The sequence below is a fragment of the Kogia breviceps genome, chromosome 1 (genome assembly GCF_026419965.1).
Source record: "Kogia breviceps isolate mKogBre1 chromosome 1, mKogBre1 haplotype 1, whole genome shotgun sequence".
Lineage (NCBI taxonomy): Eukaryota > Metazoa > Chordata > Mammalia > Artiodactyla > Physeteridae > Kogia > Kogia breviceps.
In genome coordinates, this window is record NC_081310.1 from 32,240,364 (window position 1) to 32,267,602 (window position 27,239).

General features: G+C 33.8%; 1 protein-coding gene across 18 annotated transcripts in view; it reads left to right on the plus strand.

Annotated features, from left to right (window-relative positions):
* The window catches only part of DCAF6 (DDB1 and CUL4 associated factor 6), a 168,918-nt gene that overhangs the window by 101,228 nt on the left and 40,451 nt on the right, over nucleotides 1-27,239 (plus strand). For 14 of the 18 annotated variants that reach the window (XM_067030148.1, XM_067030157.1, XM_059073311.2 and 11 more), the window contains 5 exons: nucleotides 2,651-2,710; nucleotides 16,237-16,354; nucleotides 20,858-20,973; nucleotides 22,419-22,505; nucleotides 22,740-23,067. In XM_067030148.1, coding sequence (XP_066886249.1) covers nucleotides 2,651-2,710; nucleotides 16,237-16,354; nucleotides 20,858-20,973; nucleotides 22,419-22,505; nucleotides 22,740-23,067 — 709 coding nt within the window. The remainder of the gene's footprint in view (nucleotides 1-2,650; nucleotides 2,711-16,236; nucleotides 16,355-20,857; nucleotides 20,974-22,418; nucleotides 22,506-22,739; nucleotides 23,068-27,239) is intronic. The other 4 variants (XM_059073344.2, XM_059073352.2, XM_067030252.1 and 1 more) reach the window with 1 other exon arrangement.

A 27,239-nucleotide genomic window follows, 5' to 3' on the forward strand; every position in this document is an offset into this window, starting at 1 on the left:
TGTCAAGGGGCTAAGAATTTTCTCAGAACTAAAGCACGAAATTTTTGGAGATACACAGTAATTAACCATGAGACAGCTTGAGCTTAGACTGAAGGAGCTTTTGCTTAAAGTTTATCTCTACTTTAAAAATAATAATAATCTAAGACATTTCCAATAGGCTGACCGACTGTATTGCATTTTGTAATAAATTATCATTGGACCATATGGTCAAATTTTTATTTTGTGATAGTGCTTTCTAGAAGGCATTTCACAGAAATATGGAATAGAGTACGCAAACACTGAAGCAATCAGCATTGAACTAATACTTGTTTGTTTTTTTAATATTAGATATTCTGGTGATTATTGTGTTAACATTTGGAAGTATTTCTGTAAGTTGGAAGTTATGGGTATTGTATTTCTGAATATCTAGTGATATAGAAGCATTTTACTTCAGATGTTTTATGTGACAGGAAAGTAATCCTTCCAAAAACAGTTGCATGATACCCAAAATTAAAAATAGAATGGAAGCAATGATCAAGAAGGATTTCTTCTTAAAGATTGGTCTTCAACATGGAAAGAACAACTCCCAGATATACACAATATCTGTGACAGACAGTAAAACCAAAATGGAAGCCCTTTTAGCTTAATATCTTTCTGTCTTAACCTAAACTTTGTTAATATTTTAAATACTTCAAGAGTTTGAAAACACACCATTTTGTGGAGATGATAGCATTCTAGATCCTTTCTCAATGTGTTTTATTTAAAAGCTTACATAAGATGCACTTTAATAAAATTTGTACATTCCATAATATTCATGAAAATATTAAATATTTGAAAAAAGATTGCTTGGAGAGTTGTTAGTTTTCAGAGGGTTCTTAATGAGAGTATAATGAAATGTATAACAAATCCAAAGGGATAAAAAATATTTCATAAGAGGCTTTCTAGGAAGATTTTCCAATGTTTATTTCACTGTGACTCACATTTTTATTGTTTTTCTTAAAGAATATAATTTTGTTTGTCTCTAAAGACTGACTCATCTGCTCTTTAAAAAGAACATAGATAGGAATGTTGTATCTAACTCTGAGATGGATATTTGAGAAGTCTTAGAAAAGGAAAGCAAAGCATGGCTAGATTAGGGAACTGATTAAAATACTATCATTCCTACTTTCTTTTTTGTGTAATACAGATTTGTTGAGCTGAATATTCTGATGAAGAGGTGATAAGTAAGGATACTTTAAGTAAAAGCTATTATTTAAATAACGATCATGCTTTATCAAAATCTAGTAATACAAAAATTTATGAGCACACTGGTTATCTCAGAAGGTAGACAATTTAAAATTGATACCAGTAGTCCCAGTAGCAGGATTCAGACTTTTTAAACTGTACAGACTGAAGCAGTCAAGTGGTATAAAATTGCTAAGAATCAAGGATATTTTAGAAAACTCTTAGCTATTGAGTTAAGGACACTCTTAAATCAAAATATTTACCTTTGGGGGAATAATGTGCCATTGTGAATAGAAACCGATCAGTCAAAAGTGCAGAGTTTTTGTTTTATTAACAACATTTTCTACGAACAGAGCATAGGCTGTTAGAAACTAGGAATTATTCTTACAGTTAGTGGAGAGCTATGCTTGCTCTCCACATTTTCCTTCTTCCTGTAGCTTCACTAGCACATTAGAACCCAAGCCAGGAATAGTAGCCACCTCCTTCTGTTCCCCAGTACCTTTCTTAGTTACCAGGTCCCTAGGATGACCAGGAAGGAAGGAGAGTGTTGGATCTAAAAATGTGACTTGTCTTCTGTCACATAGCTAATTATTGTCAAACCAGGGTTGGAATCAACACTGACTAACTCTAGACCGGTGCTTTTCCCATTTTATCATGCTGCCTTTTGTTATACCAGTGTTTTTCAAGAATAGAACCCATTTATTTATAAAACAGATTATTTTACATAGAAACTCCATATATCCAAAGGATAAAAATAAAATGTTCTGTTTGAAGCCAAGGTGGAAAGCATGAAGCCCAGACCATAAGCCTTCTCGTTGCCTCTCTTTTCCTTTTCTCACCAGGCACCTAAAGAAACCTAAGCCTTCACAGTACAGTTTTAATATGCACAACATACCATAGAGTTTTAAAAGTTATCTATGTTTCTGTAATGGTAATTACTTAATTGAATATTTCTCTTATAAACTATTTTCTTTGTCTTAAATCTTCACTGGAGCTCTTTTTTCAGCTCAAGATAACATCTAGCTAAGTGTAGTGAACATCTTATTTCAGGCTCTGAATCCTCCAATCCAAAATGGAAGCCATCTTGAGGAGCTGGAGAGAGGGTTTGAGAAGGACAAGGAGTCTTCCTTTTAGTGAGGGAGATAACACTGTTTCTATTTTATCTACCTTGAACCTTGTGCCTGTGCTAAATGAATTTGATAAAGGGTGTATGCATGGAAGTAGAAGAATATTTTCTCAACTCATTCTCAAAGTTGCTAAATGCTTGCCTGGAATAACATACCTTAAGCACATGGCCCTGCTTACTCACTGCTTGGGAAACACACCACAGTACTTACTTCTATTCCCCAACCTTATACATTTGTTTCTTAAGCTTAGAGATGATCATAACATTGCTGTGCAGTTTTCTGCTGCTTACTTTTAAGTTGAAATCTCATTTTTGTTTCAGATTCTCCTTCTTCTGTGGTTAACAAACAGCTCGGATCCATGTCACTTGACGAGCAACAGGGTGCGTGCAACAGGAGATGCGCTATGCCCATCCATCTGTAGTTTTATTGCAATGCATAAGCCAAGCTCTCTCTCACTTTTTCAAAGCATTTCATTTTGATTATGGTCTGATAGTCAGTATTTTGTGGGCTGAATTACCTTAGGTGGTATTATGCACAAAGGGCCTCCTTGGCCTATACAAATTATTTTCTGTATAAGCTAATTTCTACCTTTGGCCCTTTATGCCAACTTTGGAATCTCTTCCTATAATAGTATTTTAATGGATATAATATCGATCCTTTTCTTAATTCTAGCTATCATAAAATTGTGTAGAACTGTGGATGTGAGGTTAGCATATTACCTAGTGGCTAATTTAGAAAAAGTTATTTGAACATAGTAATGTTCTGTATTACTGCATTGCTATAATAATGATACTTGATTTTATGTCTCACTTATCTGGTAGTTAAACTCCTGATAGCTTTAACTTTAAGGAATACAATTATGAATGCAGAGATAAGCTCCAAAGCCACCAATCAGAAGGGAAAATAGCTTCCACTTCCACTTGCACTTTTGAAGTAGGAGACGTATAGAATCCACCTTGAAGCCTTGAGCGGAGGCTGATGAAGTAGATTTTACAAATATTTTTTAAAAATTAAAAAAGAATAACTTAGCACTATAGCCGTAAGCTTTAGTTGGCTAAAAGTTTACATATGTAGGATGACTCATTGGTCAACAGTATCGGGGAAATGAAATATTGATGAAGTACCTATTTAGTGTGAAACAGATCTAATTTTAACTGTCTTCTTAGAGAATTATTCAGAAACTAATTTTGAAACAAATTAGAAAACTTCTGTACATCTGATCTTACTATTCTTTATAGACCTGAGTTGACAGATATTTGCTACAGTTTCCTGTTCTTGAGAATGAATGAATGAATTAGTAAATGAATTTGAGAACTAAGAAATTATGCGTGCTTTATCTTTATACATTTATTGTAGAGGTATTATCCGTAAAGAATAATTAAGGTATAAAACAATTATAGCATTATATTATAATATATTTTACTACTGTTGAAAACTGCTCTCTAATGAAATAATCTGTTTTTGGTAAGGCTATATGAATGTAAATATTACCAGAGAGTTTGTAGCCAAATTCATATTTTATTTAATCTTACAGAACAATTTCCATAGAATTATATTGAATATTATATTTAAGTTGGTAATTAATGTACATATGTTATGGCATATGACAGAAAGAGATGAGAATAAAGGATAACTCCCATATTTTTGCCATCAATGCCTGGGTAAATGATGGTGCCATTTACTAGGGTAAACTAGTTTGGAGGCAGAAATCAAAAGATTCTTTATTTTTTTGGCCATGTAAAGTATGATATGCCTTTTAGTCATATGAGGAGAGATGTTACATAAAAGGTCAGATATTGCATAGGTTTGGCAGAAGCTGCATGGTGATAGACCGTCATCAATGTAGCATTGCAATAAGTTCTCTGAGCAGAAATGTTCTAATGACAGTATATCCAAATGAATTAAATCCTGAGCTTTCACATGCCTTTTTGTTCAGCAGGATCACATCTTTTAAAGTACTGGGGACTTCTACATTATAGGCTTATATTACCTAAAGATAACCTCTACTGTACAAGTTAACAGAAACTTCCCCCAGCTGTCTTTCTCACCTGGACTAATGCAGTAACCTCCTAACTGGTTTCCTCACATCTACTCAGGCTGTATCTCTTCTCTACCAACAGCCAGAGTGAACTTTTAAAAATGTACATCTAATCATGTCTTTCATCTGCCTAAAACTTTTAAACTGCGTCCGTTTGCCCTTGGGCAATCGAAATCCATACCACTTGGCTTGCAGAGCTGTACATGACCTGGCCCCTTCCCTCACTCACTAAGCTCTTGCCAGTTAAGCCTTCTTTCAATTTTTCTAACACTCTAAGCTCATTTCCCTCTCAAATCTCTTGTATATGGTATTCCCTCTACCAAAAATGCTTTTCCCTTTAGCAACTTCTACTCATCAAAACTCACTTAGATATTACTTTCCCAAAAGTAATATGACATTCTAATCTGAAAGAGTTCTCCCTTCTTTTTCTCTTTGTGACCTGGTATATTCCTTCATTGCATTTGTCAAAATTTGTAATCATACGTTTATTTAAGGGATTGTTTGTTTAACTGCCTATCTTTCTCCATATTCTCTAAATGTTTTCATTCACTATAATATATTCAGTGCCTAACATCATATCTGTTTTCATTAAGCAGTAAATATTTGTTGAGTGAATGAGTAAATAAATTCTTTAAGCAGTGAGATGCTATAGAAATAGTTCCAACTTGGGAGAAACATGACCAGATTTATGTCTTAGATCATTTTGGCAGCTTTATAGATACCTGATTGGAAGGGAATAAAATTGAAAACAGCAAGACTACATAAGAGGCTATTGCAGTAGGCCAGGTGAGAGATGATGAGGGGTCCAATCTAAGGTGATAGCAGTGGGAAATGAGAAGAATAGACAGATTTTTAAAAATATTTAAGAGCTAGAATTGATGGGACTTTGAGACTGATTAGTTATTAAAAATGAGAGAACGATATCCAGGTGTCTTGATAGGGTGAGAGATAGTAATACTGAACCAAGATAAGGATTTCAGGAGAAACAGCCAGTTACAGGGGGGAAAAGGTACATGCGATTTTCTTGATATGTTGAGTTTGAAGTACCTTTGGACATCCAAATGGAGAAATCTCATAGATAGTCGGATGGAGATATGATATGTTTCTGGAAGTCACCAGAGAAGCCTGAGATGGAGATAAAAATTAGGAATCTTCAATATACGGATAACAGTTGAAACCACGAGAGTAGATAAGATTGTCTAGGAAAAGAGGATAAAGTGAAAAGAGGAAAGTCTGCTACAGGGAGCAAGCAGAGAAAAGTATCTGGCTAAGGAGACAGAAAAGGAACGATCAGAGAAATAGGGCAGAAAGAATGCCATAACCAAAGTCAGGAGAAAAGAAAAGTTCAAGGAGGAACTGGTCAGTAGTGCGTTGTGAAGCAATGAAAGGACAGAGAAATGTTTTTGAATTTGGCACTATGTGGGTTACTGACTGCTTCGGCACTACACTTATTATGTGGAGGCAGAAGCCAGATAGCAGTGGTTTGAGGAGAAAGATTTTTTTAAAAAAGTGGACATATTGGTATGTAGATGACTTTCAATAAGCTCAATTAAGAATGAAAAAATAGAGAATAGATAATGTCTGGGAGGGAGTTATAATTTCAAAACTGAGCATGTTTATAAAATAAGAAAGAATCTTTGTAGAAGAGGTTAAAGGTATAGGGAATAGTTGATGTCCCCAGATAGGCTATTATTTCAAGTTTTAATCTTTGTTAAGACCCTTGTTCTCTATTTTACCCTGTAGAATGGAAAAAGTAGTACATTTAATAAGTTTTTTCCTGAATATATCTCTAATGATTATTTTAAGCATATTTTAAATGTCTTTTTCATACTTTTAAAAGACACTAATATATTTTTTAATTGATAATTCAGTTTTATACTTACCTCACAGTATTCATCTTCCAGGTGTCCAGGTGCTTTTACATGTTGCTTAATTTAATTTCCCATAGTAGTTCATAGATTTTCTTTCTTTCTTTTTTTCTTTATTTTATTTTTTGGCTGTGTTGGGTCTTCGTTGCTGTGTGCGGGATTTTCTCTAGTTGCAGCGAGCGGGATCTGCTTTTCTTGCGGTGCGACGTCTTCTCATTGCGGTGGCTTCTCTTTTGCGGAGCACGGACTCTAGGCGAGCGGGCTTCAGTAGTTGTCGCTCGCAGGCTCAGTAGTTGTGGCTCGTGGGCTCTATAGCACAGGCTCAGTAGTTGTGGCGCACAGGCTTAGTTGCTCCGCGGCATGTGGGATCTTCCTGGACCAGGGATAGAACCTGTCCCCTGCATTGGCAGGTGGATTCTAAACTGCTGCGCCAACAGGGAAGTGCTAGATTTTCTTTATTTTGAGGAATTAATAGGCTAAAAATGTTACTAATAAAATTTTTTAAATTATAATTGACTTGTTTCATTGAAAATATTTCTTTTCTTTCAATAATTATATACACATTATTGAACTGGTTGATTGCAAACAGTGTTTTTACTTATTTATCCTGAATTTTTTTAAAAAGCACCACACTTTGTCTAATATATTTAATGTAAACCTTAAGACCATAAATGCAGCTGCCTGGTTGCCTCAATAGTTTTTATTTTCTTTTATCACAATATTTTTTAAAGAAATAAATGATAGGGAAATAAGTGTACAGCATGCACATTGTTTTTATCCTGTGATAAAATACTTTGCACTACTCTCCAAATTTAGGGCTGTGGGTACACCCATTGACAACCCTTCTATTCCAATTAGAAAGTATTTGAATAAGCACAGTTATATCTGTCATGCATTTTGTTTAGTTTGAACAATATATTTTAATGAGTAGTTTTGATTGTCCTTTTATTTATATCTCTGTTATAACTACTGTATTTTAAGGGGGAAAATCCTCTTCTGAACATATTTCTCTTGCCTCTTACTAACACTAACAAATTTTTCCTGTTAAAAATATTTAGGCCAGAAATTCCCCATTCCTTTTTTTTTTTTGCGGTACGCGGGCCTCTCACTGTTGTGGCCTCTCCCGTTGCGGAGCACAGGCTCCAGATAAGCAGGCTCAGCGGCCATGGCTCACGGGCCCAGCCGCTCCGCGGCATGTGGGATCTTCCCGGACCGGGGTACGAGCCCGTGTCCCCTGCATCGGCAGGCGGACTCTCAACCACTGTGCCACCAGGGAAGCCCTCCCCCTTCTTTTATTAACAATAACAAAAGAAACCTATAATCTTAACATTTAGTTTTTGAGAGGGTATGAGGAATTAATTTTGCCTGAGTTTTCAGTTTTGGCCATGACTGTATAGCAAGTTGCTTTATATTCATTTTACAGTGATAATCATTAAGTAGAAGTTGATAATGCCATTAAGTTTGAAACTCACACCTATAGGCAATTGTGCATCTGTCACTCATTTTCCACTCTAGATTTAAAGAAATAAAAATGCTAATTTGTAGGCATTAGAAACATAAATGCTAATTATCCATTATTTTATATAAGCAGACTTCTTTTGACATTAATGTTTACTTACAGAAAGAGACTTGTGGATGATCAGAAAGCAGTGAAAACAGATTTTACTAATTCTACTAGGGTAGATTGGGAATGGAAAAACTGAACCTGTCTTGCATTAAGTATTATTCCCTTAAGATTATATACTGTCACCAAGTTGAAATTTTATTTTAATAATATCATCTTGATGATAGTACATCAAGCAATATTTTAAATTGCCATTAAATGTACTTTGACAACTCTAATTTTTATTAAATAAATATCTAATGATTGAAGACTGCTACATTGGTGGGACATATAAGTTCAGTATTCATCACACTGGACTACCTCTGTATATGTCGTATTTTAAATTCTAGAAAATAAAGTTAGTGAAATCAGACTTCATTTAGATTTTTTAAAATATTCCTTAGAACTAGTTATCACTTCGTTGCTTAGAATGAAGTAGTTAATCCCCCTTTCCCCAACTACTAGTCTAGATTCTTAAAATTAGTGATATATTTCATCTTTTGGCAGTTAAACACTATTTACTTTTTATTGCATATGCTTACTTGTTCCCCTCTCCTGCTAACCAAATCAATATCTATATTTCTAGTTAAATTGTTTTCTAACTCAGAATTGTCGATGATAAAAATAACTGACACTTACTGAATTTTTAATATGTAACTGGCACTGTGTTAAGAATTTTGTATATATTATCTCATTTGTTGTAATTTAATGAGGTGAGACTAATGTGATCTTCATTTTACTGGTGAAGAAACCAAGATTCCAAGAAATATGTAAAGACAAGTGAAATAAGTGGTGGCGCCATATTTGTATATGTGTTTCATTAATTCAACTCATATTAAATGCCTGTTACCTTGTGGCAATTACTGGGCTTGGCACCAGTTTGCATGAATGAATAAAGCTAATGCTCCCTGTGCTTGGAACAGAATTGATTAATAATAGTAATAATAATAATAATAATAATAATAGAGTTGATTAACCATAATAACAACATAGACACTTACATTACATTTTCTTTGTGCCAAACATTACTTTGAGCAATTTTTATATGTTTATTTAATTAGTCCTCACAAAAGCCGTATACAGCAGGTACCATTGTTATCCCCATTTTCAGATGAGGAAACTGAGATAAGGAGAGGTTAAGAAACTTGTCCAAGGTCACACACTGTGTGACACTGTGTGTCTGTGTTAGAGATGTGATTCATATCCAAGCAGCCTGGTTCCAGTGTCTGTGATCATAACCACTCTCCTTTGCTTCATCTAACAGTAAAGACAGATGGTGAAAAAAATAAATGCAAGTGTCCTAAGTGTTATAAAAGAGGAAGTAAGGTTCAATGGGGAGCATATGAATGAGTCTGTCTCTTCTGGTAGGGGGCCAAATAAGGCATTCCTGAGGATGAGACATTTTAGCTGCAATCCGAAAGATGAGTATGAGTAAGTTAGGTCAAGGAGAGGGAGGAAAGGGGATCATGAATAGCATGTGCAGAGGCTCTGAGATAATCACATTAGAATGACTAGAAGAGTCCCAGTATGGCTGGCGTTTGCTCTGGCCTCAAGAGACAGGTAGAGTCTGGATTGAGAAGGACCTTTTAGACTTTTTTAAGGTTTTAGATTTTAATTTAGGAACAGTAGGAAGCTAATGAAGGATTTAAAATAGGGAACATGGCCTGCTCTGTTTTATTCTGAATAGAGTGTGAAAAATTGATTAGAGACTAATAAATCACTTAGGAGGTTCTTCTGGTAATAAGGATTTTGACCTGATGACAGAAGTAAGGTAGAGATGTGAAGAGATTCATGAAGTATTTCAAATGTAGAGTATATGGGGTTTGATGAATGAGGCAAAGGATTGAGGAGGAGTCCAGAGTATAAATTGCAGTAACAACTCCAGAATTTCTACATGGGGGTGGTTTAGCAATGGCAGCCTGGTTGGAGCGAGCAGGGTCAGGGTGTGTCTTAGATCTGTTTTTATAAAGTAGATGCAATGTTTTGACTTAGATTATACATTTATTTGTGGTGGTTTGGGAAAGGTAATAATAGAGACTAGCAGGTGACATTCCTAGGGCTGCAAGGGTAACTCCCAAGTTTTGACTGAGTACAATTGATTGGCTACTTCCTGAAATAGGTAACCCTGGAAAAGGAAGAATATATGGGAGAGGATATATAGAAGGAGGTGGAGATCACAAACTTAGTTTGAATATGTTGAATTTGAGTTATCCGTGTGAGGCATCCAAGTAGGAAAGTCTGTTGGGCAGTTGATTGTATTGTTGTGGCGTTGAGCAAAGATGGCAGAGTTAGAGAAGTAAATTGGAGAATTGTCTGCATGTAGATGATAATTGAAGGTATGAAAGTAGATGAAATCAGCTAGGATGAAAGTAAAAAGTGAGACATCTAAAAATCTCAAAAAAAAATCAGAAAAAAATCCAGAATTAAATATTTTGCTAGAGGAGAGCTGAGAAAGGAGATGGAGAAGTAACAACCACATAGAGAGGTAATAGGTAAAGTAGAACAGTGTGATGTCATGAGATCAAAAGGAGAGAAATTTTCAAATACAAGAGAGTTGTCTGTTTGCTGCTGAGAGGTCAAGTATAAATGGGTTCTAAAAATTCTCCACTAGATTAATCAACACGGAGGTGATCAATCTCATTAGTGAGAGCAGTTTCACCTGGCTGATAGAGGCCAGAGTAGAGTAGGAGAAGATGAAAAGTACTTCTCAATGGAGATGAGAATTAAGAAAAGTACTTCAAAATGATAAGCAAGGAGGACAGTAGCTGGAGGGGAAAGTGGTTAAAGAGAGTGTTCTCCTAAGCTGTCTACCTCATTTGTTCATTTTCATCTGGAAGTCACATTTTATCATGTTAAGTAATCTATTCAATCAGAGTATGACAGACAGGTTTGAGTTTTTAATAGAGAATATAGGTGAGGAAACAGTCATAAAAAGAAAAATCTTGGATGAGAATTTTGGCAGGGTTTATGTGCCACATGGGGTACGCATTTTTACTTATTTTCTTTCTATCTGTTCTCCCTCCAAGCTGAAAGTGAACTAGGAATAGACTTTTATGAACAGAGGGTTATAAGACTAACAGTTCGGAAGTACAGGGAAAGAAAGCCTAGGTAGCATAGGTAAAACGACTACTACATTTCAATCCATAAATTTTAAATATTAGAGGGAAAATGGAACCAGGCACAGTCTGATTCTGTATGTATCCCAACCCCATGTTTCAGTTCAATTCACATTTCTGTGTTATGTCATGAAAAAAGGTATTGGATTAAAGTTATTGTCATTGATATACAGGTTGAGTTTTGATTGTCAGGAAGAAAATTTGACTAGGATATTATTTCCAAAAGATTACATAGGAGAGATTTCCTAGTAAATATCAGGATTAAAGTTGCACTTTGTTTTTGGCTTTCATAAAATAGTTAATTTCTGTATAAAGTCAGATTGCACTAGTGAGAACACTCAATTTTAGAATAAAAGCCTCGCCTCACAGTCACCTATGTGGTAGATAGGAGTTCTCTGTTTAGCATCTACTTCTAGAAACAGTTTCTGCACTTTGAATCAGAATATGCTTCCTTATACAAATGATTGGAAGACCTGGATATCCAGTAGTCTGAAGTGTGCAGAAAAGTTACAGGTTCCTGACCTATAAAATCGGAAATTTTGCATTGGCCTAGAAATTATACTTGAGAAATTTGCCTTTTCTTCTATGTATGCCAAGCAAGTTGGGGTGCAAAATTTGAGGAAATAGTTGAGCTTTGTCATTGCTATGTCAGTGTTTTTTGAGAGGATTTCATCATATATTTTGTTTCCTTTTAGATTGATTTTTATTTTAAACATTTGGCAAAATAGAAGGAAAAATATTGACAAGTTCATTGTGCAATAGAAAATCCCTGAGGCAAAGAATATATTATTTCTACATGACCCACAGGATAGCTAAGCTACTGTAGGTGGATGATTGTACAGTTAGGATAGTGACCCAGCAGCAGAGAAAATGTTGGGCATAGTGGTTCTAAAATTATTGTGGCCATATGCTACTTAATTATCATCATTTCGATAACTTTGTTTAAATTTACACATCGGATGGGTCTCCAGGGATATCCTAGCTAAAAGACCAAACATCCATATCAATATTTAGATGATATACAAACCTAGTTACCAAGATAGCATATTTTATACTACTTTCAGCATGTTTTTTTAGAACCACAAATGATTAATTTCATAGTTGAAATGCACAGATTGAATGGTTTGAAAACATGTGTATTAACCAAAAAAAAGTTTATTTGTGGTTCTTATTGTGAATCAAAGCTTGAAAGATACCTAATTAAAGTTCAAAGAAGTTGCTTTCAAATTGTATTCCAGCCCATTTTGAGATTGTTTTCTGAGCCAATGCATTAATCTGACAGGGCTCTTTCGGGAAAGGATCTCTTAAATTTGCTTCCCAGAATCTCATGTTACTAACTATTCACTTCTAACTCCAAAAAATGAAGTCTTTTACAGTATATTGTCTTGATTTTCATGTGGTTATGACTGTGCCTGCTAAAGCATGTATTTTAATGGATGGTCGTTTGCCTGGATAGAGACCGCTCTAAGCTACTAACATCATCAGTTGTTTTTACTAATTAAACTACAAAGCAATATATATGGCCATCTTAGCAGTGTTGAACAAGTTAAAAGTGATTTCCCTCCCCCCCCCACTACACTGTCCTTGTAGTGCACCACAATTAATTTTATTCTCCTATAATGTTTTTAGAGTGAGAAGAAATAGTTCAGTCTTTCAGTGCCCTGGAAAAGATACAGTGTTGTTTTTCAATACTCTGATACCAAAGTGACAGTTTGGACTACCAGAACTTTTATCAGTTAAAGTTGCTGATATGAATTATACATCACTTCTGAGAAATAACAATACCAGCAGTTGATATTTCTTAATTAAAATATTTATTTAAGTAATCATTTTCTACTTAGTATTCAAATTATTTCCAAGACAGTATGGTAAGTAGGAACTTCATATAGGAAGAAACTTAGGTTACTAGAAAAAAAGAATCTAGCTCTTTGTCATCAGTTTCATCATCTATAAAATGGAGATTAAAATATGTGCTACAGAGATTTAACAAAGGATACATATATATCCTGGGACATAGTAATGGTCAAGAAATTTTAGTTACTGTTATGATGGTGCGTTCTACATAAAGTCATTGGGTTTGGTGAAGTTCTAAACCCTAAGGCTGTTAAATTAAAATCTCTACTTGTTAAGCAAAATATTTCAGTAATATTAATATATTTCTGTGCATTATATAAGTAAGGCTTTGAATAATACAGTTTTTAGAATGTTTTGCTAATCCAACTTTTAACACACAGAACAAGTTATGGAAAATTAAAACGGTTACAAATATTTCCTCAAATAAAGTAATAATAAAATTTATTTTTTAGTTCTTTAAAGTAGATCTTCTATAGACTTTTTAAGCTTAAAATACACACTTTATGAGAAACAATTTGTTAATTAATTTACTAGTAAACCCCAGTGATCTACATTTCCAAAAAAATTCAATTTGATAGGTTGTATATGGTCAAGAAGAGGAGTATTAAACTAGGAAGAGTAGAATGGAACAAGGCTAGGAAATGGATTTTTAAACCTCGGATATACACTTCCATTAATGCCTCAGTTGAAGAAACCACGTTCTGCACTGCATAGTGTTTCTGCCAGAGACAATATTTATATGCAGTCTACAAGAAGATAACTAGACTAGTGGTCTGAAGTATTTGTAGCTAACAGAAATAATGTGATGGGCCAATTTTACTCCGGGCTGATGACTTCATTGACAACTTAAATGAACAAATTCTGTCAACTATAGTCATTTTATAAATTAAATGAGTACTACTGTGTTTTACATGTTATTTACTGTATTCCAGAGAGATTAAATAATAACTTGGTAGTAGATAACCTAGGAAGAAGGTTTGAATTAACATTGATCATCTCAGGAAGCTTCTTGCTCTTGGAGGTTGGGGGTGCTCTTGGAGGCTGGTAGATATTTTCTACACCATTTTGACCTCTTAACAGCTAGCTATTTGTCTACTATATTCCTTTTGTCATAGCATGCCAATATCTATAGCTGCCTCTAATTTTACCCAAAAAGGAAGTTTTGATACAGCATTTAAATGGCTGCTTTTTAAAAATTTTTATTGAGGAGTATAGTTGATTTACAGTGTTGTGTTTGTTAATATCAGGTGTTAAGTGGCTTCTTAAAACTTATGCTCCCATAACCAAGGTAGATCTATGAAATTTAATCCTACAATTCTCTCACACCTGCTTTTTTCCCCCCTATTTCTTCTCTACTTTAAAAGAAAAATAATAGCAAAGCACCTTACAGAATGTTGTGAGAGATAATGAAAGAAGTAGCCCCAGCTCTACTTCTTCGTTTCCTTGATCATTCATTCAGTCTTTCAGCTATCTTCACCAATTCCAGATCCCTAAGGATAACTGTGGTTTTGGCAGCAGTGGGACAGAAATTTTAGCAACATAACTAAAGAATAAGGGAAAACTATATGTGGACAAATGACTAACAGCAAATTTTTCAAAGATTGTCAAGGATAGGACAGATATTTTAAAAGTCCTGTTCAGGAATTCCCTGGTGGTCCAGTGGTTAGGACTCTGGCATTCACTGCCGAGGGATCAGGTTCAGTCCCCGGTTGGGGAACTAAGATCCCACAAATCATGCGGCGTGGCCAAAAAAAAAAAAAAGTCCTGTTCTTGATAATTTTATGTAAGTTAAAGATATGTTAATTTGGTTATTTTATCAGAATGCCATTTGGTAAAATACATCCTCTAAAACATTGAATGTAATATTGAATCTTTGAAAGTCGTAATGGATTGTTAATTTTTTTCCAGCAGCTGTTTATATCAAGGAAATAATCATAACAAAAGTAGTACAGAAACAAAGTGAATTTATCATCTGGTAGGCCAGCTTTATAATTGATTTCATACTTTTATTTTCAAATAGCAATTAATGTTATAGGAGAGGATTTCTCAGGAATTAGAAGTGAAGACCTAAGAATTGATAATCCTGAGTTTTATCAGCTTGGCTTCTCGTCTCTTGGGGAGAATCCTTTTTCCTTTCTGCTACAGTTCTGTATTTTTAAGTCTTGTTAATTGTCCTCTCACAGGATAAAAGCTAGAGCAGAGTTTCTATCAGATCCTCTTTTAGTAAGTGCTCCACCGTCTTCAAGAGGAATGCAAAAAGATATGTCCTTCATTGCAATATAAAGTGGACCTAAAAACCAAAAATCCTAAGTAATTTTGATTTCATTAAGTTGTTAATGCTTTTGTTGATACTGTTTTCAAGACAGAAAGCTCATTTCTAGTACTGTTATATCAAGTCCTTGAACTTGTATCGAGAAAACAATTAGGACACAGAAGAGTTTCCTTTTTGCAAGCGACTGGCAGAAATGTTACATGTTTGATTACATAGCAGTTTTTATTCCCTATACATTTTAATGTTCCCCCAAGCTGTTATTCATCATAAAAAGAAAACAAATTTAAAGCCCTATTCAAATTTGTCTTTGAATATCCATGTACTCCTTTTGCGGGGGAGGGGAGAGGTGACTTCAAAGTGGTTTGTATCCATTTCTGTAGAGTTTCTTGATATTTATTTACCATTTTACAAAGATTTTATATGTTGAGATGGATGTATATTATGATTATCACCTATAGACTTCTAATGTGGAATTACCTTTCCATAATTTAGAAAACAAATTTCTTGCAAGGTTAGTCAGGAGAAGAGGATGGAATTCTACCAAAATATACGATCTTATAAGGTAGAGTTTTAGAAAATAACAGAGCACAATAAATTTTCTTCTCCCGCCTCCTTCCCAACAGTGTACAGGCTGTAATCCCTCCCTAGATTATAAGTCTGTGAATTTGAAAGAACAGAAAGAATTTGATAGCATTTAATTGCAGCAAAGTTTTTACCAAACAACTTCTTTTGGAGCCCTTGCATCTTACTTCGCAGTGTTTCTGAAGGAGCCAATGATAGTTATTCTTGATGTTGTAGCAACTGAAGAAAAAGATCCTGAGCGTTCCATTAAATAAAAGTACCAAGTTTATAAAGTATGTCATTGCATGTTAATATTCTTTGATTCCCTAAAAACTAAATATGGTTCTCAAATGTGTGTGATTTTCATCTGAATCAAAGGGAGTCATGTACCCAAAGCTGGAAAATGATGCAATGCCACTTTTGAAATATAGAGTGTTTCTATAACACTTGCTTTGAACTTTAAGTGAGAACCATACAGATGTGAGAAAGAGTTATGACAAGGACAACCTAATTTAAGTTTTATAAATTTTAGGAAATGTCATCTTTTTATTGGTTTCAGAGACTTTTTTCAAATGTTTTAAACACGATTTTCAGATAACAATAATGAAAAGCTGAGCCCCAAACCAGGGACAGGTGAACCAGTTTTAAGTTTGCACTACAGCACAGAAGGAACAACTACAAGCACAATAAAACTGAACTTTACAGATGAATGGTAAGTTAATATTTTTGTGAAGATGTTCTTAGCCATTTTGTAGGATTGTATTAGATATTATTTTTAGCACGTCATCATCTTTGTTTTGCAATAATACATTGGTTCTCAAACTGTAGTGTGCTTCAGGATCACTTGGAGAGCTTGTTAAAACACAGATTACTAGACCCCACTCTCAGAGTTTGAGATGGAGTCAGAGAATTTGCCCTTCTAAAAACTTCCCAGGTGATACTAATATTGCTGGTCCTGGAATATTTCTTCTGATAGAAAATGCAAAAGGTAAAAATAATCACCAATGGACCACTAGTGCAAAAATTAATAAACCTAACATTTTGGAGCTTTTTGCAGTCTTGGTCCTATGTAAAAGGTATGTGTATGTGTATATATACGTATATATTTTTGGTTTGAGTTTTAAAACATGATTTTAATCATACCTAATATATTCACTTCTCCCCTGCATTTATTTGAGTTAACTTTATAGTAAATATTCCCACAATACTACTTAGTTTTCGTAAGTATTATTTTATCAGCTGTATAATAGATTCCGTCAAGTGGATGTACCATAGTTTTACTTAACCATTTCCCTTTAATTAGGCAGTGAATTTATTTGTTTATTTTTACCAAATAAAACTATAATGAATATCTTTGTTTACAAGCTTTTTCCTACCTTTAAGGTTATCGATTTGGGATATTTTTCCAGAAATAAACTATATCTAGATTGAAAGATATTACAGAATTATTTTCAAAAGGATAATCTGTTATTACATTTCTTCCAGCAGCATATGAAAGTACATGTTTTGCTGTCTCCAGACCAATGTTCAATATCAATATATTCATTTATTTGTAATATATATTTGATTTTTAAATAATTTTTATTTAATTTATTACTGGTGAGTTTGAACTTTAATAGTTGTATAGATTCTTTTTAATGACATTTCTGATTATATTTATTGCTCATTTAATCTAGTTAAATCTTACATTAAAAATAAATCTAGTTATGTGAGTTTAAATTCTTTGCCACTGTCTCATTGCCTTTTGTGTGAGAGAGACAGCACCCAAAATTTTGTATTTGAATATATTACTATTATTATATAAATTAATATATAGATAATATAATCTTTCTTAATATATAATTAATTATATATTAATATATTATATGTGATTAATACAGGGTGATTATATTAATCATTTAATAACCAATATATTAATTATCCTATATGATTAATATATTATTATATTAACATATTTAATTGTATATTATTATATATTATGTTAGTATAATATATAATATTGCATATAAATAATATATAATATAGTTATATATTGTTTATTAATATATAATTAATTATATGTTGATATATGATAATATTTATTCCAATTCACTGGTTTCCATTTGTGTTTCTGTGTGTTTTTAAATATTAAACTCTTTGATTAAATAGGATTTTCACATATTATTGAATACCTTTCTACATTCCAAAGACTGTACTGGGAATGCATCAATGAAAAAAATAGACAAAAAAATCTCTGCCCTATTGGAGCTTACATTCTAGGTATGGGAGACAGACAATAAACATAGTAAGTGAATTGGATAGTATGTTAGATGGTATTAAGTGCTATGAAAGAAAATAAGACAGGTAAAGATGTTTGGGAGACCTAGGGAAAGGTTAGGCATCATTGAGAAGATGACATTTGGACAATTTGAAGGGTAAGAAGGGGAGTGAGCCATGCATATATCTGGGGGAAGAGCATTCTAGGCAGAGAGAAAGCCAGTACAATGGCTTTGAAGCAGGAGCAGTCTTAGTATGTTCAAGGATCTTTAAAAAAAAAAACCAATGTAGCTGGAGTAGAGTGACCAAAGGAGAGAGTAGTAGCAGATAAGGTCAGTCCGGTAAGTGAGAAGGGTCTTTAAAAAGATAAAGGATATCTCTGGTTGCTGTGTAGAGAATAGGCCTTAGGTAGAAGCTGGGAGACCAGTTAAAAGGCTTTGGCAGTAAGCAAGGTGAGAGGTAGTGGTGTCTTGGACCAGGATAGGAGCAGTGGAGGTAGTCAGAAGAGATTGGATTCTAGATATATATTTGAAGGTACAGTTAGTAGAATTTCTTTAGGAACTCTAGTGTTTGACCTCAACTTTTAAAAATAGTGATATCTATGGCCCCTTTTCTTAGTACATTATTTAAGATCACAGAAGATTGTCATAGTTATTCTTAAGTCTTTTCTCATGTTTCTGTACAGAAGGGACTGATATCTTACAATCTCATCTGAACATTTTTTAACCAAACATCTTTAGTCCCACTCTTCTTTTGAATGCTACTTTTCCTTCTCTAAAAACTGACCATAAATTATATTCTCTTATTTCTTTATCAAAAAAGTAATTAGCTTTTTTCTGATTATGAAAGTATTCTGTATTCATTGTAAAAAAAAATTCAAAAGAGTATGCAGTCTTTTTCATCTATGCCAGCATGGTGTCTTGCTTTTATTTTAATTTCTTTGATCCAGATAAGGCAATAGAGCACACTGACCAAGAGTTTGGGCTCTGAACCTGACTAGCTGTTGAACGTCTCTAAATATCAGTTTTCTCATCTGAAAAAGGGCATATTTAATAGAACCTACTTCAGACCTTGTTGGGAAGATTTAATGAGAACATGCAGAGAAAGTACATAGCACTTAGCACGTTGACTAGCACGTGATAGGCTTTAAATAATTGTTAGCTACAATTGTCATCTTTTATAAATTGCCTTTCAAATCCTTTGCCCAGTTTTTTACTGTGGTGTTTATCTTTTTCTTACTGATTTATAAGAGCTATATATTATAGAATTAAGTGAGGATAATATCATTTGTCTTTCATTTGTTGCAGATATTTTTCCCAGTTTGTTGTTTGTCTTTCAGTTTACTTATGGTAGTTTCGCTTTATCGTTTCAGCCTGTGAGCTAATACTCCTTGTCCTTCCAGGATTAGGGGAAAAGTTTCTTCTTGTTTTCCTCTTACAGTTCTGTGATTTTATATCAAAAATATATGTTTAATCCTTTTACAATTTATTTTACCATAAAGTATGATGTAGAGCTTATAGCTCAATTTTTCTACATGGCTTTTCCTTTGTCCCAGTACCATTTATTGAGCAATCTAGTCGTTTATCTGTGATTTTAAATGCCATATTAACACATGCTAAATGTATTTACTTGATTACTTTGTCTTTTCCACTAATGGCTCTGTATTCTTACATCAATGCCATAATGTTTTAATTATCATAACTATTCTACATTGAACATTTTTTTTTAAGCCTGTATCATAGCTTTCTCAATGGAAAAAAAAAAAGATTTATGTATCACATTGGCTTCTCTTTACCAAAATTGCTATGCATTTCTTTCTGGCTAAAAAGAAATACGTGTTCATTGCAAAAAAATCAGAATCTAGAGAGAAATTGAAAAAAAATCGCTTACAGTAATCCTACTGAGATGACATTTAACATTGGTGAATATCCTTTCTGACATTTTTCTCTGCTCATATACCCATGTAGATATACATTTTCCTTAAAACTATATTATATATGGATGCCCTTTAAAAAAAATCAAATTGACTTCTGCAATTAACCTAAAAAGGTTTTTATAAAATTTTGACAAAAGTTCCATGATAATTTGCATTGTTTATTAAGTCACTGCTGTTTGTCTATAATTAACGTTTTTTAAGTTACTGTAGCTGTTCAGTTTCTTTTTCACATCTATACTAAGTTTAAGAAGTTGTTGCATTTCTGTGAATTTAATTTTAATCTTAGTCAGATTATTATACATTTTCCTCTATTTTCCTTCCCACTCAGTCACCTTTTTACACATATGTCATGATTTGTCACAGAATGTTCATTGAAAATTAGTTATTTAAATTGGTGTGATATTCTGCTCTAGCTAAAAATTCTAACAATTAGGATCATCATCAGGTAGGTATTAAAACTAAAACAGAAAACATTATCCTTCTACAAAACCATGGTGCTCAATCACTTGCCATATTTGAACAACAATCTAGAACTGGCAGTGGTCCACAGAGGGCAGTTCAAAGACCAAAGAAATTTCCAGGCCTCTTTTCAAGTATTAATTTAAAAGTAGCCTAGAACAACAAAGTCTAAAAGGGCCTATGATCAGAGTCTGTAAAAAATCATTAAGAATTTGAATGTGGTGAACCATCTGTAGTGAGAACAAGAAGAGAGATTATATAATTAAGTTAAAATTCAATAGAGAGACTTGTAAAAATATATATCAGATCCTGGAAGCATCAAAACGGTGAAGAAGCGGTCCTTTCATATTTTAAAATCTCTTTTTAAATATTAAAGTGGATTAGAATAACCACCTAGACTTTCTAAAGTGATGTTTTTCAAGTACTATTAAAATAATAAATCCTGTATTTTATTTGTAGTCAAGTTTTTTGATCAACTTCTCTAGTTGTAAAATATAAAAATTATACTAAAAGTTCATGTTTATTAACTTCTTCGTGGGATCACTTATCTTGTCTTGATGGTAGGAGCAGTACTGCCTCAAGTTCTAGAGGAAATGGGAGCCACTGCAAATCTGAGGATCAGGAGGAATCCTTGGTCCCACAGAGCTCCATGCAACCATTAGAAGGAGAGAATGAAACAAGTAAGATGTTCATTTTGTTTTTGTCATGACAAAACCCAGTGTTGGATGTTTGCCTATTTTTCTGATACCTCAGTGCTACAGTTTTGTTTCTTGTTTTTTTTAAATTTTTATTTATTTTTGGCTGCGTTGGGTCTTTGTTGCTGCAGGTAGGCTTTCTCTAGTTGCGACGAGCAGGGTTTACCCTTCATTGCGGTGGCTTCTCTTGTTGCGGAGCATGGGCTCCAGAGCGCAGGCTCATTAGTTGTGGTGCACGGGCTTAGTTGCTCTGCGGCATGTGGGACCTTCCCGGACCAGGGCTCGAACCAGTGTCCCCTGCACTGACTGGTGGATTCTTAACCACTGCGCCACCAGGGAAGCCCTGTTTCTTGTTTTTATTCAGTTACTTTTGCCACAATAGTCCAGTTACTGCTGTTGATAAACAGATAACAAATGCAAAAGATAAGGACCTTAAGCATTTAAGATGGGGCATCACAGTAAAGCACAGTTCCCCTCTGTGGACACAGTGGCCAGGATAGATGGTCATCGTACTGACAGTAAGTTAGATATAAATGTTGGTTTGCATTATCTTTACCATTTTTATACCTAGCAGTGAAATACAGAGTACCTATCTTGATTTTTTCAAAGAGTATAGGTGGTTTATGGAGGGAAAAAATGGATAAAATTTAAACAGGTTATGAGTAAATCCTGTTTCATGAAACAAGAAGTGCCATTTAGAGTATGTTTTTAGAACCCTTTCCTAGAATATTTTTATGTGATCATCAAATGAAATTTAGGGGTTAGTATAGCCTAGAACAGAGTAGATTTTCAGTACATACTTGATAAATGAATTGTTTTTCATTAAATTAATACATACCTCAGTATAACAGAGCTAGCAAGAATAAAATACGTATAAGATGATTGTCTGGTAAGCAAATGTCCAGTTAGGAACAAAAAAGACTGATCCTTCATGGCTCTTGGAATTAAATCCAGAAATAAGTATTTTCAATGGCCAAACAGAATTTATGGTGGGGCTAACTTTACTATTTGTTCATGATAGTTCAAATTAGACCAAATGCATGACAAAAGGGCAGAAAAATACTCAGTTTTAAGTTTAGATTCTCTGAAGTTTAGAGGAAAAAAAGCAAGATTGAGGAATGTCAGTTGTGAGGGATAATCTAAAGCAGAGATTCTTCACATAGAGTTCATGAAGGTCCACACATAGGCTTTAGGAAGAGGCAGGGGGCAGAATTGCACATCTCTTCTTGATAGCATTTTACAGTTTTGTGGGTACATACATAGTATTTGCATTACACTGGCAGGGCGGGGTTTTGTCTGAGTGTCAAAAGTTTTTACGACACAGAAAGGGTTAAGAACTAATTATATATAGGAAAGCTGGAGTATTAAATTGGTGTTTATTTTTCTAAAAAAAAAATTAGGATTTAATGATAATTTGGTTGGATTCCCAGAAGCTCCTGAAGAATCATCAGAGGATGTGACAACACTTCAGGGAGGTACATCTGCAGAAAGCACAGTTCAGAACAGTCTAGATATAGGTGAGTTGTCTTGTTCTTTTTAGATAATTCCTTCATATAGGAAAATATGAAGCCTGAATCTGTATTAGTCTCTCCAGAGTTAGAGACCATTTCCAAATAGATGTGTTGTGGAATTTTGTTCTTCATATAGGGGGATTAGACTTTATATTAGAAATTGTCTGTGTCTGCTCTGAAGTTAGATTAAAAAATTAGTGTTGCCAACATGACCAACTGTTACTACTTATTTTCTGACAGCACAATCAGATAAGTTTACTTTTGAGCCATTGGATTCCGGTTCAGGAGAAAGGAATGACTTCAATCTTGATAGCCCTTGTGGGGTTCCAGAAGAATCCACTTTATCTGAAAAAGGCAAGGAACCAGGAACTTCAGATCAATCTAGCACTGAAAGTGCTACCAGTCAGAGTACCAGCAATCCCGAACCTCAATCACAAACAGAAGCCATTGGGCCTTTGGCTCATGAGGAAACATTGGCCAGGGACTCTGCTCTACAGGACACAGATGACAGTGATGATGACCCAGTGCTGATCCCAGGTGCAAGGTATCGAGCAGGACCTGGTGATAGGTTGGTAAATTTTTAATTAACATGAACTATAAAGAGTATAATTCACAAGCCTTTGTTTGAAGTCACATAAAGGAGTTTCTCCATTTTTGACAGTTACTTCCTCTAAGGGTGTCTCAGTCATATAAACTCATAGAATTTTCTAAATTATAAATAATTTCATGTATTACATTCTTTGAGCAAACTGTGAATTAAGAGGAGAATAAAATGTCTCATTGCTTTGTATCTTTAGCAATAAGGCTTGGTCCTCAATTTACAGATCAAGAGAAAGGAATGTTGAGAATGACCAACAGGTTATTAATGAAGTTAGTTATATTTAGTTGTCAGATTGCCCTGTAGACATCCTGGCCTTTATCAGTTTTTGGGTTTTTTTAATGTTTAGTTTTTCTGCTTTTCTCTTGACCCTGGATTAAGGGAGTGTGCTCAAGTTCTCTTTTTGAGAACAGTATGTTTTTCTCTGACTTCTACTAAACTTAGAAACTCAATTTCAAAAATGAAAAATCACACCAAGTAACAAATATTATAACTACAGTAAAGAATTAAATTGCTAATACGTTCATATACTTTTTCCATTTTTCATATTATGTGTTCATAAGGATATATTTTATTTTTTAGTAGATAAAGTAAATCTTTTAAAGTATATTGCATTCTGTACTTTTCTAAAGCTATTTCTATAATCAGTGCCACCATATCTCATTGTAAGTTCTGTCTTCTTCCAGAGAATAAAATTTTATCTTTAAAATCCTAGCTTACACAAGCATGAAGAACCCATATCACGTATTTTTATGCTCAATGTTCTGCTATTTATAAAATATTCTGACATTTCTGTTTCCCATTAAAGAATGGCAATGTTTTATAATGATTAAGAGCATAAAGACTTATATTCTGGTTTTACCATTTACTAGCTGCTTCATCATTCAAATTACTTAAAATCAATCAGTCTAAGGACTTGTCTCAAATTGAAAGCACTGAATAAATGACAGGTGTATTAAACAACCAAGATATTCTGTGTAGCTAGTTAGACTTTAAAAAGCAATTACAATAAGAATGGCTACAGGGATAAAGACTAACAGAGGACAAGCAAAATTCCTGAACCTTGTAACTTGCAGTTCAGTGAAACTGCCTTTTCTTAACTATGCAGATAGATATGTATCTTCCTTTAGTCATATTTGGTCAACGTGTTTACTTTGCAGTGACCCTGTTTTTAAATGTAGAGGAAGTAATCTTTGCTTATATTTGTATTTAGAGACTAATCAGACATCTTCTCATTACCTGCCACACATTAGTCTTCAAATTCTTAGTATATTTTAGACAAGTAAAACTTAGTTTCATTTCTTTCCGTGCCCAGAGGGAGTCCCTTACAGTATTATTACCGCTTGATCTATGCAGATAAGGTTGGCAAGCATAGCACAATTTGAAAATCAAGTTGATGGTTTCTAAAACCCCGGGTGGGGAGCTAGAGTCTATAATTATTTTAAGTTCGTAAATTTATAGCTTTCTAATTATGTAAGCAAACATATGTCCTTGGTGTTTTTCTGTACTTACATAGCTTAAAATGATACTAAGGTCATAATGGAAAATAAAATTTAAGTATCAACTTCTAGTAAAATACACCATGTCACTTACCAGGTCTGTTTGTTTAAATAAGAAATCATATATTTTTGGTAAATATTAGACACTTGCAAAAAATCATATTATTTAGCATGTTCTATTTAGGCTAATTATTTAACACTTTTACCTAGCCTGCTTTATAGCTGAGGAAACTGAGGTGCTAAGCAGGGATTTTGTATATTCTAGACCTAAGGAGATTTTCTTTTTTGTTTACACAGTAGTATAACATGAATGAGAAAGGAGGATTTGTGGGGAGAGTGGGTCCTAGAGAATGCTAAATGTCTTGCAGCATATTGTCCTTATTTTGGATATCTGACTAGAAATGATAGTATCTTTCTGTAGAGTGTTATCACTTATCATTTTCATAATACTTAGATGATTTATATGTTTTAGGGATTCTCCTGAGGTTTGGATCTGCCACAAAATTGGCACCTGATAGCTTCATTGACCCAAGAAACCCAGGTGCTGAACTAGGCTAGCAGACTCTTTTAGAGGAGAGATGAACAGGGACAACAACCTGGAAGTGACCCCACTTCACACACATACCCTTGAATTCATGCTGTCATGACTAGGTCCAGATTTGAAACCACCTCTGGGTCTACATTTGCTTCCCTGCTTTTTTTGTTTTTTAAAATAAATATTATTAATATTCTGTACACTCAGTTTAGGTATTTAACCTTAGTTTGTCCTATATATTATTTTTGTTTTATTCTATAGGACATAGTAGTAGTAACAGAAGAATAATAAAATTCTTCCCATTGAGAAAGTTAATTGACTGGAAAGAGAAGATAGATAGACAAGCCATTGATAAGAACATGGAAAACAGTTTTAATAAATATATGAAATAAATACAATATTATATATGTGTATATATACACACACACAAAGTTGTGTGCATACTGAGGTAATGTTAAAGTGATTATAGTGACTGTTTCACAGTTATATCAGTTTTCCTTTGAAATTTGCATTATTCTTTTCTAGCTATTTACCAAAAATTTGTAAATGGTGGAAAATCTTCCTTCTGACTTTTCTCTAAATAATTTTGATAGTTCCTGACTTCCTGAGCACCATCTTGATTAAATCTTGAACTACTTTTATAAAATGTACTTTTCATTTCTGTACCTTTCTAAGGGCTGTTCATCCTTCAGAAAACTGCCCATTTATCTTACTTCTAAATTTGGAGGAGTGGGTATGTTGACTTTTATTCTAAACAGAGAAAGTTTAAGAAATTTTTGCTTCTTCAGAACATGAAAAGAATAAGTTACCAGCTTATAAAAAGGCATATGAATTTTGAGAATTTCTATTTCCAAAGGGACAAAGAATTTCAAAGCTCTACTGTAAAAATACCATTTGGTTCTTAGAATCTAAGGAAACATTTCACACTTGGATGAAATGCCCAACTAAAAGGATGCATGTCTTAAAGGTCATTAAGAAACCCAGTCAAGATTAGTTTGCTTAGGCTAGAGATGGTCCCAAAATTGAAAATGGTAAAAAAGTATATATACACTTAGATCTGTACTTTAATTTGTATGAAGAATTACATAGTAGATCTCATAATTTTTTTGCCACACATATAATTTTTTAAATGAAACCTAAAAAGTTTATAGCTAAGCCATTTTCAACACATTTAATAAAAATATCAAAACAGTTTTTTGCAATGCAAAGTTATGATTTTTTAATAAAGATTTGCATTCTTATAATTTGGTTAAATAAATATGACCCAGATTTTCATTTTTGAGCTGAGAGCAATCATGAGAAGGAAATGTCTTAGAAAATAAAGACCTTAACAACTAACGTAGGTATTTTAAAATGGAATGCTCTGCTCATTAACTATAGCTAGTCTCGGTATAAATATAACTGGGACTCTATAGCAGAGGTCAACAGACTTTTTCCTAAAAAGCCAGATAGTAAATATTTTAGTCTTTGTTGGCCAAGAGGCAAAATGGAGGCAGTTATGTAGGCACTTCTATAATCATTTAAAAAATGTAACCATTTACAGATATAAAAACTGTTATTCTTCTATGGGCCATTACAGTAACAGGCAGCTGGCCAGATTTGCCCCAAGAGCCATAGTTCGCTGATCCCTGCTTTATAGCAAATAAGTCTTATAGAGAGAAACCAAGCTATAGTGTATGGTAAAATGACTCTATGGACAGATAACCAAAGTTTAAAACTGTGAAATCTATGAATCACCACGTTTGGTCCCCTTTAACTTTGTCTACAGCAGGACCACAGAACATTAAATGGAAACTAAATTGAAGAAAGAAACAATTAATCAAACATATACTTTCCAATATGGTATAAAAAAAAGCAATAAGTGAAAGTAGTATGTGTTTCTCTTAGTGATTTTATATATTGGATTTAGAAACATAAACAGGTGCCCTTGGAATGAAAGGAAAGTGGTCAGGTTTATTCTTTAGATGGTCTTCATGTAAACTGTTTTCACAGCGCCAAATCCATCTTCTAGTAAACAGAATGATGGCCTGGCTGATACTTCTTCCTCTTGCCAAACCCAAGAGGTTTTTTGCTCTCTAAAAAAAAGACAAGTATCTAAGTAAGCTTCC